Raw genomic sequence first — 11020 nt, 5'->3', positions numbered from 1 at the left:
TATCGTACATGCATGGGTCCCATCCGTGGCCGTCTTGCAACGTCGCCGGAACAGAACGACCGTCGACCGACCATGACACCACTATATCCGCTCCGGGTCGAAATAAATCGATCGGGCACGTACGTGCTGACTGCTGACCCACATCTATTCGACGGACACGGCTGCACGGCGACCGCCAGCCATCGCTCCGTTGCTGCTACTCGCTACCAGGCAAAACGTACGTGCAGGGCTCAACTCAACGGCTCTGTAACCGCAAAAAATAAAAGGAAATATCAACAGCTGTGTGAAAGTAACCGTAACATGACAGTTGCTGCTCATTATTAGGCACGCTCCTAAATTCATTGACTTGGCCGTGCGTGCTCCCGGCCAGAGGGAAGATTCGGTCAGATCGCGTGTTTGATCGCTATCGGCGATTAATTACATGATTTGATATCAGCGTTTGAAACGGTATTTTGAAGCGTTTCTTCTGCAGAGGATGAGTACGAAAATACTCTCGAAATAATTGAGTACTCCGTACAATATTCAGCATATATAAATGCGAATGTAGCAGCTGGTGAGAAAGATACGGTGTTGCCAGATAGTAGTTGTTCACATTCCAAGTCTGTCGTCTGTGCTAGCTGGCCAGATCAAGTTTGCACAATCTTTGCAAAGAGCTAGGAAACACAGAACCAAGGATCAAATTGCAATAGCGATGAATTTAGTTGATAAGTTTGTGCACATACATACATAGGTTGTGCAAATAGTTAGGAGTAGCATCTTCTTTGGCAAACACTATTTTACTATCTGGCTAAATCATATCATACAAAGTGAATAAAAAAAAACACCACGGTAAAAGCGGACAACCAAATAACAAATACTCCCACTATCCCACAAAGGTTATCTTAGATTTATCAAAAATTGGTTGTATTGTATGAGATTTATCGAAATTTTGATGTAGATGCATACAAATTTTGACAAATCTCAAATAACTTTCATATAACAGAGGGAGAATGTATAATGAGTCAACCAAGTAGGATTATCATGATCCAACTCAGCTTCAAATGGTAGACTGCAACATCCGTAAATATCTCAAGAACATCACCCTCCAAGAAAAAGAAAAGAAAAAAGCACCGTGTAACCATCTACCATCGCCCTCTAGGGAAGAAGCAATGTGTGGTCATTTACCGGGCCAAACACCATCAAACCGATTCAGCATTGACCATATGTCAATCAATTTTGATAACGTGAAAGTAACATAAATAATAAACGTGGACGTAGAATAAGACACAAATTTTACCTTTTTTTTTCACAGATTCCGTGGTATTCCGAGCATCCATCGTTTAGCTAAGTTCCAAATTGATCCTCGACATGTATCTTTCCTAGCCTCTAATTTGTGTATTCTTAATTCGTTTACTAGTTAGTGTGCAATGTAACGTGCATCTAGATGCAAGTGGCAATGTTAGCCTTCGTTTTTCTACCCCCTTCTTCTTACTTTGCATTTGCTACCACCATCTATATCGTCCTTATCGAACCTGCAACTGCAACACAATCATGGGCCCTTCATTCGAGTGGTTCATGTCGTCGAAGAAATTTATTTTTGGTCGTAACTACATCCATCAAAACTTACTGCATCAACTTCGCACATCATTCGCCTCGGCTCTAATATCACATGGAACATTAGCGCACGACTAAGTAGCACACCCACCGGACGATGAGGAGCGCATTGCGTCCAACCATGCTTCGAAGCGTTCGCGCCAAATATTTTTTCTTTTTTCTTTGGCTACGTAGCACATCGGAGATCGGACGGCGGAGAACACAATGGGTCGTAGATCCACCACGCCCGATCCGTTCGCGCCAAATATTTCCCTTTTTTTTTTTTTCCTTTGACTATGTAGCACATCAGATGACGATGCGGAGCGCATTGCTTCGTAGATCAACCACTCTCTAAAGCGTTCGCGCCAAATATTTTCCATTTTTCTCTTGTTTGGCAAGTGTACAGTTGTAAGTTTGATGATGCTCACCCATAGCATTTGAAATGAGAGAAAGGAGTGGAAAGTAAAATTCAAAATCCAGATAATCCTCTCCTTTGGAGTCGCATTCTTCTTTGTTGTCTCTTGGAGCCCCACCCTCAAAAGAAAAGAAACGAACACGAAACGCCATACGCCACCAAACGCACCACCGCCGATTTTTCCCCCAAATCGAAAACACACACAAAACTAATAAGAGAGACGGCGCTGCGATTTGCTCCCGCCCCTAGCCCTCCCGCCGGGTCGCCGCCGTCATGGAGGGCGACGACCACGACTGCGACCCCGACTTGGCCGCCGTAGCGGGCGCCGGCCCGTGCCCCTGCTGCTCCTCGTCGTCCGCGGCGGTCACGTGGCGGCGGTCCGTGAAGCGGAAGCTGGACGGGGAGAAGCGGGCCGGGGACGAGGAGGAGGGGGCGACGGGGCTGGCGCGGGTGGAGGCGGAGGACGAGACCGCGGCGCTGCGGGAGGCCTTGGGGGCGGCGCAGGACACCGTGGCGGCGCTGCAGGGCGAGGTGGAGGAGGAGCGCCTCGCCGCGGCCAGCGCCGCCAGCGAGGCCATGGCCATGATGCTCCGCCTGCAGCGCGAGAAGGCCGAGGTCCAGATGGAGCTCCGCCAGTTCCGCCGCTTCGCCGACGAGAAGATGGCCCTCGACGCCGCCGAGATCGACCACCTCCGCGCCCTCATCGCCCGCCGCGCGCGCCACCTCGCGCGCGTCCGCTCCAGGCTCCGCGCCTACCAGCAGACCTGCCTCCGCCTCGGCATCCCGCTCGCCGACGGCGACGAGGTCGAGGAGCAGGGCCATGAGGATCATCACGAGGACGGCGGTTTCCTCGAGGGCGACGACGGCGACTATTACCCCGAGCTCCGCTGCTACAACGGGGAGTACTACTACGACGACGGGCAGGGGGAGAGCGAGGAGGATGCGGTGGTCGTGGATCTGGAGCACCGGATCTGCCTCCTCGAGCACGACGAAGATACGCACTCCCTGGAGGAAGAGGAAGGCACCCACCTGTATGCAGATGAGGCATTGCCGGAGTCAGACGCGCAGGAAACGAGCAGGCTTAGCGCCGACGAGGTGTTATTACCTGATAAAAAGACTGAGGACCACCTCGACATTGATGGTGAGGAGTTTCCAGAATCTCCAGCCGCTGGGTATGGAAGTGATAGTGATGATGTTGGCAGTGGTAGCGACAGGGTCTACATGATTGACAAGGTGCATCAAGGTGCGGCAGCTCCTGCCGCCAGGGTCCTGGACGAGTACGAGGATGAGATGGTAGAGCCAGACATTAAGAAGCTATACATGAGACTGGAGGCACTGGAGGCCGACCGAGAATCGATGAGGCAAGCGCTGGTGGGAATGCGCACCGAGAAGGCTCAGCTCATGCTTCTCCGTGAGATCGCGCAGCAGCTAGCCAAAGATGCCAATCCAGGTGGCGCTGGGGTTGGTTCTGTTCCAGTTGTGCACCATTTGCGCGGGAAGCAAGCTGTGGGGGTTGCAGATAGGAGGGATAGGGAAGACAAGAATACAGCAGTTGTCAGGACATACTCATCGGCTGCGTTGTTTAAGGTATGATGATGATCCTTTGTGCTTATTAGACTTGCGTCGCCATTTAATGCATGCCCCAGTTGTTACCTTTACAAATTGTTACAGAATTAGCTGAGTCATCAAAATTGCGTATTAGACTTTGCTTTAGTCTGATAGGTTCAAGTATTAGTTAATTTATAAAATTGAAGTAAAGGCGGTTCTTTCTAAATTTGATGCAGAGCGTCTGTGCAGATGCGTTGATTAAGTAAAGCAACATCTGAACACGAAACATTATGCACTCCCTCCTATCCATAATAAGTGTCGGGGTCTTAGTTCAAATTTGTACTACTCCCTTAGTAAAATCCCAACGCTTTTTATGGATCGGAGGGAGTATCATTAATCTTGCATAGGTTCTGTGATATAAGCTTGGAATCATAGTTGTTAATTTTTTCCTGCGTAATTTGTTGCTATTAATGTCCTGTCTCAGCCCCGGTTCTAGCTGGTTTGGTACTGTCCTGTCTGAGACCTAGTTCTAGTTAATTTCAGTAGAGACTAAATATAGCAAATTCAGAGTTTTGGCAGTTGCTTAATTCTGCTGACTAGTCACTGATTAATGTGTGCACCTGTTTTAAAATTTCAAATTAGTGCAAAGCGGAAATAGGATAGGACATACCAGTATAGAACCTCTGGATAACTGAATGTTTATCCATGAAACTAAGTTTTTTTTTATATATCTCCTTATATAGTCCATATGTCCCTATTTACATGGCGCTTTTGTATTTTGTTATTGAACTTTGACCATCAATTTGACTGATAATGTGTGAGTTACGTGTCACAAAAATCGTATCGTTGGAATATTTTTTTGAATAAAAATTTGATGATACTATAATTTTTTTATTATGTAACCCACATTTTGTTTGTCAAATTGATGCCCAAAGTTGAACCTCGAAATACCTTCGCGCCACCATGTAAATGGGACAACAGTGAACTCCAAATCCATGTTCCTGCATGTTTGCCGGTTCCTTAGGTTGCTTGGCATCTGATCCCATAGAAAGCCATGAGACTACCCTAGTTGTGGTGTGCCAATTGCCATCTGATCCCCTATGCAAACGCTTACACCTTCCCTGTGCAGTGCGCATTGAATGGGCAGTGGTGGCAGCGTTGGATGTCACGGAGAAGGGGGGCAACGTGAACTGACATCATAATTTGTTTCAACCAATATCCATCCCAAGTCCTAGCTGTTTTTGTTGATGTCCTGTCTTAGTGCTCATTCTAGTTAATTGTTAAATGACACCAAATATAGCAACTTCTGAATATTTGTGTGCAATTGTTTCCAAGTCGTGCATCAGTATGAAGCCAAAATAGGATAATATTGTAGAATCTTTGACAAAGTGAAGGTTTGTCTATGAGATTTGTTTTGTTGTTGTTGCGCAGCTGCATGTGCGTGCTTTCGTATTTCACCAACTGTGGTTATTTTCTATTTTAGTTGCATTGCTATTTTGCACCTTGATATGAATGTGCCTTGGTGTGATCCTTGTGGAGTCCACCATGTACTTACTGTACTTCCACTGTTCTTGAGTACAATAATGTAGCAGGTTCTCTGCCCTACATTAACTGATTGTTATCATCTTGTGCAGTGGGTCGTCACTTTGTTTTGCTCTCAGAAAAACAAGCCATCACAAAGCAGGTACAAGAGTCTTCCCTGGGAATTTAGTTGATGATACATGTTTATTTTATCCATAAAGCATATGCTGATATTGACTGCTTATCTTCTTTGCTGATAGGTATACATTTGGCTTATCAAGTAACAATGTTGGTTTGCTCCTACTCCTGGACAAGTGCCCCCGGGTTCAGAAAACTCTGATGAGAAGAAAGTAAAACCCTCTGAAGCTGCTGCTGCTGTAAATAACATAGTTCTCGGTCGGGAAGTCTGCATCAAATTGCATTTTCTTATTTGGAGGTTGGGCGGAGCCAGTGTTGTTTTAATTCTTTAGTTGTTGATTTTGCTTTGACCCCAGCGGGGATGAAATTCCTTATGCTATGATGGTCCAGCATTGTTAATGTGGGGGTTTTTTGTGACGCTTTTGCTTATTTCTCACCAGCAAAGGCTGTATGGATGTATAGTGCGCGTGTGACGCGTGGTGTTTGTTGGCTGTTGGTTGTTCTTGCTTCAGGTTTGATGACTGATGAGATAATACTGAGGAAGTTAGCCACACATATCTGATGTATTCCTTTTTGCCAGTATACAATCTGTTTGGTGCTGAATCCGTGAATCTGTTGTCACGCAATTGGGTTGATGGTATATTTTGTCATTGATCCACAGGCATAGAGAGACATGCTTTGGCCGATCATCTCTTTCCGCCAAGAAACCTACAATTCTGTCAGTTAACAACAGAACACCAGCTTCAGATTCAGAGCATTTGTTTTGATTATTACTCTCAGCGTCCCAGCTTCACCAGCTATTTGGAGCATGAGTACAAAAGCCATCTGTGTACTGTGATGAGCCCTTGAGCCATCGTTGCTTTTCAGGTGATTATCTTTTATTCCGGCGAATATCGTTTGCTTTTTATTTAGCAGGCGAATATCGTTTGCTATTGTGGTGGGCTTTTGGGTCCACTTTCTTTTTAATTGGGCCAGACTGACGTGGGCCTTCACAACCATGCTAGGACCAGGAAGGCGAAACTCAGGCTCGGCTCAACAGCAATTGCCCGCACCGCGCCGGAGCTCTCTGGCCTCCGGCAACTTCGCCCATCGATTTCGCCGGCGCCCACCGACGCTTCTTCTCCCACCTCCCACGATTCAATTGAGGTGAGCTCCCCTCCCTCCCGTTTAGTCCCAATATCTTTCCATTTCTTCTCGTGCGGGAAACCCTAGCTAGGTTCTTCTCTCTGAAAACTACCAACAATTTAACTTGTTGCAGTGGGTCGACCGGGGAAGCTTAGCTGAGGGCGGATACAGACGATGTGTGATGTTGAGGAGATTCCCCGGCTGTAAGATCTAATCGCTCCATCTCTTCCGATTCTCCCCACATTTCATTCCGTGCAGTTTGTTCGCATATATGATGTGATGGATGGGTAGAATAAGTAGTAGTACATTGCAATTGACACCGACCTGCATTTTGTATGGCACTTCTGACTTCGATTTTCCCAGGGTCAATCCTGAGAAGAGGCCATGTTTGGATGGCCAGACACAACTGCATTCCCCAACATCGGTGGCAGCCGCGGTATCCAAGGTTCTCAACGATGACAACCTTCTCAGGGAGATCATCGTCCGTGTCGGCTTTCCCACAACCCTTGTCCGTGCGGCCGTCGTGTGCAAGCGCTGGCTCTACCACATCTCCGACCGCAAGTTCCTCAGCCGTTTCCGCAAGCTTAACCCACCTCGCCTCCTAGGCACCTACATCGACAACTGGCCAGTCTCAAAGCAGGAAACCACTCTGCACTTTGTCCCGATGCTGCCTCAGCCCCCGGAGCTTGCTGCCGTGGTCCGCCGCGTGGCGAGCAACAACATCGGCGCTCACAAGCAACTATGGATCCTGGACTGCCGGAATGGCAGCATCTTCGCCAAGCGTTGTGAAGGAGGAGTGATTGCACATGAAGTGCACCGCCTGCTGTGCCCTGAGCCAGGCATGTGCATCATACCACCACCCCCAACTGCCCAGGACCCAATCCAACTAGTTTTCGCTAGAATCCTCTCCAAAGAAGAAAATGGCAGCTTGTCCTACCTCCACGTGTTGGCGGAGTGGATCACGGGGACAACAAATCTTATGGTGTGTGTATATATGTTGCAAGATGGTGTCTGGCGCATGCATACCTCGGTCACAGAGCAGATTCCTGATCCAGTGTGGTCACCAAAACCTACGCTCGCCGGGAATAAAATCTATATGGCTGGCCAGTTCATTGACTATATTATTGTCTTGGATTTGACGGACTCAAGTTTATCAAGAATTCTGCTCCCACATGGAGTTACGTATCGCTGGTTTAGCACTGCCCTGTCACAGGCTGATGATACTTCCAGTGTATATCTCACCCATCTACATGTCAGTGAGCTTCAACTTCACATCTGGCTCCACAAAGGGGACAACTGGTTACTGGTCCATACCATCTATTTGCATAAATTGTTGGCTAATACGGGGATGCTAGATCACACGCTTGAGGATGATGAGGATATTGATTTTCCCTATATATGCCAGGTGGGGGATAATGCTGAGTTTGTGATCTTGCAAATGTGTGGATACGCACTCTATCTAGATGTCAAGAGCAAGACACTGTGTAAAGTGGATGGGAGTGCAGGAAATGCTCGATATTACAGTAAGATCTATCCTTTTATGATGACCTGGCCTCCCATATTCCCTGCGCTCAAGGATGATCCTGCAGGTTTACCTTTTTATCTGTATAGTCCTCTAAATGGTCTTACATAGTTTTGCAATATGCAATGTTCGTTGCTTGTTTTGGTGCTGTTGTGGAGTGGTATTATACTGTTAGGTATACGATTGGTTCCTTATGCTATTCTTAAGTACTAGGTAAGCAACATGGTATAATGCTTGACTTAAGATGTTTGGAAATCACTTATGTACTGGGGTAATATTACAAGGTGGACGTTTATGACCTACAAAATTATCAACCAACATGTATAAGAGCTTAATGTGCATAACTTTGTTATCGTGTTGACCGCTGTATTTTATTTTTCTGAAATATCATCATAAACACACCAGCTCTGGAGTTTTAGCATCCTATTTCTCAAACATGCTTGTGTAAATTTTTAATGCGTACCTATGAACTATGACCCTGAAGCAGTGGTTTAAAAAAAACATATCTAGTAGATCGCTAACACTCTTGGTTTTTTCTGAATGTTTCTTAGTCGATCTGATATTATTTTTCTTGAACACAAGTGGATTATAGATTTTGGGGCGTGTATGCTTGAGTTTATACATGATCTGTGATCCAGACATATCACCATGATTTGTTTTTGCTTTTGTACATCAAGTGGCTGGTCCAATCTAACAGTGGGTAATCTGTTTTTGTGTGTCAGGCATTACCTCTTGAATAATTAATTATTTGGTTTACTGAAATATACTGTAGTTTTTGAAAAAAAATTATACTGCAGGACCAAATTCATTCTTTTGATTTTTCAATCGCACATGCCATTTGTGGGACTATAACATGGAAACATGTTTGTTTGTGATGGAATAGACTAGCATTTTGAAGAAAAAAACATATATAGCAGGACCAAATTCATTCTTCTGATTTCTGAACGCACATAACATTTGTGGGCCTATCGGTGTACTACTTCTCTTCCTAGTCAATTTGATATATTGATGCATATAAGGTGGCAACAGATAATTAAATATTATGATGCTGAATTACCTCCATCCTAATCGTTCTCTGGTTTCTTTAACCAGGAATGTCATCATGTGAAGAAGTATAACAGGAAGCTTTTGGATGGTCAGCAACAACGGCATCGCCAAGGAAGACTCTTCGACTACCAAAAAGGCAAGTGACACACCAATCATAAAAGTCCCAGTTTTATCTATGCATGTAGTTCTTTTTGTAGTATGCATGTGTACGATTATATGATTTGCTATTCACACCTAGTAGAATAGTTACTTGTTCTTGACTTGTATCTTTTGTCACCATTAAACTTAGTAGGATGCTTAGCTATGCTATGAAAATGTTTTGCTAGAGGTTAAGGAAAAATAACTAAGTTTAATGAACTACCTGGGTGGAATTGGTATTGCTTGGCTTATGTTGAGTGGTTGCAACGGGGTCATGTCTATGAACCGCCTTGTGCATCGCACTTGTGGATGGCCACCCAGGAACAAAGAGATATTAGACAACCTTGCTCATTAGCTTACCGTACAGCCACATGCTAATATGGGCTCTGGCTTGACAGAGTATGTTTTGTGAACCTGGGCCCTACGTGACATGATGATGTAGGGAAATGTAGGTTGGAGCGGGTCCGTAGAGGATGGTCTGGGTGATCACTTCGGAAAAGTCTCATCCTAGTCGACATCTGTCCATTTGAGCAAAATGTGCTTCATGGAAGAAGAACATACTAGGTCATGTGGGTAAATTTGTACAACCTCTGCATAGTGTTAAATCTAAGTACTTAGCCGTGTCCCCGGTTACGGACAATTTGAGCGAACCGACAAGAGTCCTGTTCGAAAGTCTCCTCATCCCAATTTCTGAATAAAACTTGATGGGTACAACAATGGGCTAGGAGCTTACGAAGCTAAGGTCACCGTGTATCTAGAGTCGGGCGACCCGTAGCGATCAGTGCACGGTGGATTAGTTAGTGTGTCCTAATAGGCACTTGGGCGACCCAATATGTCTTAGATTTTATTAGGAGCACCTGGCCGACCCAGTGTGTCCTTAGTATTTTTTTTTCAAAAGGATGAAAATAATTTTGAAAAGTAGGATAAAATATTGCTTTCCGCAAAAGAGTCTAAACTCTACCAGCCAAATAATCATGTATATGTTAGGTTGCCACTTGTGTCCACCAAAGTGTCATCTTGCTAATACATTCAAAGTATTGATCAAATGTTTTTGGCTGTAACTTTACCTGTTGCAGATATTTTGATGGACGAGTGAGTTACGATGATTAGGGTTACGAGTCTATCCTCAACATGCTCGTCTGTGGCACATGAAGACGAAGGACTCCATGCTGTCTATGTTTATTCGTTGTGAAACTCTGATAATATGCTAGCCTTGTGCTATGCAATTTGTAATCCTTTATGTAAATTTCTGGATCATACGATGTAATAAAGACCTTTGTTTCTTGGTATTACATCTTGTACTGTGTGTGCTAGCGATTGATCCAGGGACTAGCACAGATACGCACAGAGGACTATGCCACCGGAGGTTCAAAATGGTTTCTTGATAGTGGATGCACAAGTCATATGACCAGCGACAAGAATCTCGTCAAGGAGTTGAGGCCCAACATTCATGAAATCACCGTCTCCTTTCGCGATAATTTAACATCCGAGGTATTCGGTTTTGGCAAGGTTGTGGTTGCACACAACATTACTCTTGTGGATGCCATGCTTGTCAAAACCATTGGTTATAATTTGTTGTCCATTTCCGCCCTTGGCAACATGGGTTTCGCCGTCTTTATTGACAATGATACGTGGCCCTCTTGTGGATCAAGACTCTAAAAGTCACTTTCGTTGGGTATCGTGAACACAACTTGTATGTGGTGGACTTCTCGGGGGCCACCACGTCAAGTGCGATGTGCCTATTCAGAAAGGCGGATGTGGGTTGGTTATGGCATCGCCGCTTGTCCCATGTCAACATGAGAACTTTGCAAAGTCTTCACAAGGCGAACCATATTGTGGGACTAATGGACAATGTTTCTTTTGCCAAAGATAGTGTTTCTAGGGCTTGTGTTGAAGGAAAAATGCATGATTCTCCGTACCCAAGCAAGACAATTATCTCTTCCAAGAGGATCTTGGAGCTCCTTCATGTGGATCTGTTTGGTCCTACCACTCAT

At 45.3% G+C, this 11020-nt stretch overlaps 2 protein-coding genes across 2 annotated transcripts; both read left to right on the top strand.

Moving 5' to 3' along the window:
* The first annotated feature begins 2128 nt into the window (after positions 1–2128).
* Positions 2129–5749, top strand: LOC127293637 (myosin-binding protein 7). The gene is made up of 3 exons (XM_051323280.1): positions 2129–3574; positions 5170–5219; positions 5317–5749. The coding sequence occupies exons 1-3, from the start codon at positions 2261–2263 to the stop codon at positions 5408–5410; spliced, it is 1458 nt and encodes a 485-aa protein (XP_051179240.1). The 5' UTR covers positions 2129–2260; the 3' UTR covers positions 5411–5749.
* Positions 5750–6212: 463 nt separating this feature from the next.
* On the top strand, positions 6213–9028 carry LOC127293636 (uncharacterized). The gene is made up of 4 exons (XM_051323279.2): positions 6213–6340; positions 6453–6522; positions 6683–7908; positions 8934–9028. The coding sequence occupies exons 2-4, from the start codon at positions 6494–6496 to the stop codon at positions 8957–8959; spliced, it is 1281 nt and encodes a 426-aa protein (XP_051179239.1). The 5' UTR covers positions 6213–6340; positions 6453–6493; the 3' UTR covers positions 8960–9028.
* Positions 9029–11020: the final 1992 nt, after the last annotated feature.

The sequence above is a fragment of the Lolium perenne genome, chromosome 4 (assembly GCF_019359855.2).
Source record: "Lolium perenne isolate Kyuss_39 chromosome 4, Kyuss_2.0, whole genome shotgun sequence".
In the NCBI taxonomy this organism is placed as follows: domain Eukaryota; kingdom Viridiplantae; phylum Streptophyta; class Magnoliopsida; order Poales; family Poaceae; genus Lolium; species Lolium perenne.
Note: the sequence above shows the minus strand (reverse complement) of the source record. Positions and strands in the feature narration are given on the sequence as shown.

Coding starts and splice junctions, on each gene's coding strand:
- LOC127293636 (XM_051323279.2), top strand. CDS start 6,494: ATGTGTGATGTTGAGGAGATTCCCCGGCT. Junction 6,523..6,682: donor GTTGAGGAGATTCCCCGGCT/GTAAGATCTAAT, acceptor CGATTTTCCCAG/GGTCAATCCTGAGAAGAGGC. Junction 7,909..8,933: donor GCTCAAGGATGATCCTGCAG/GTTTACCTTTTT, acceptor TTCTTTAACCAG/GAATGTCATCATGTGAAGAA.
- LOC127293637 (XM_051323280.1), top strand. CDS start 2,261: ATGGAGGGCGACGACCACGACTGCGACCCCGACTTGGCCGCCGTAGCG. Junction 3,575..5,169: donor CATCGGCTGCGTTGTTTAAG/GTATGATGATGA, acceptor CATCTTGTGCAG/TGGGTCGTCACTTTGTTTTG. Junction 5,220..5,316: donor AACAAGCCATCACAAAGCAG/GTACAAGAGTCT, acceptor CTTTGCTGATAG/GTATACATTTGGCTTATCAA.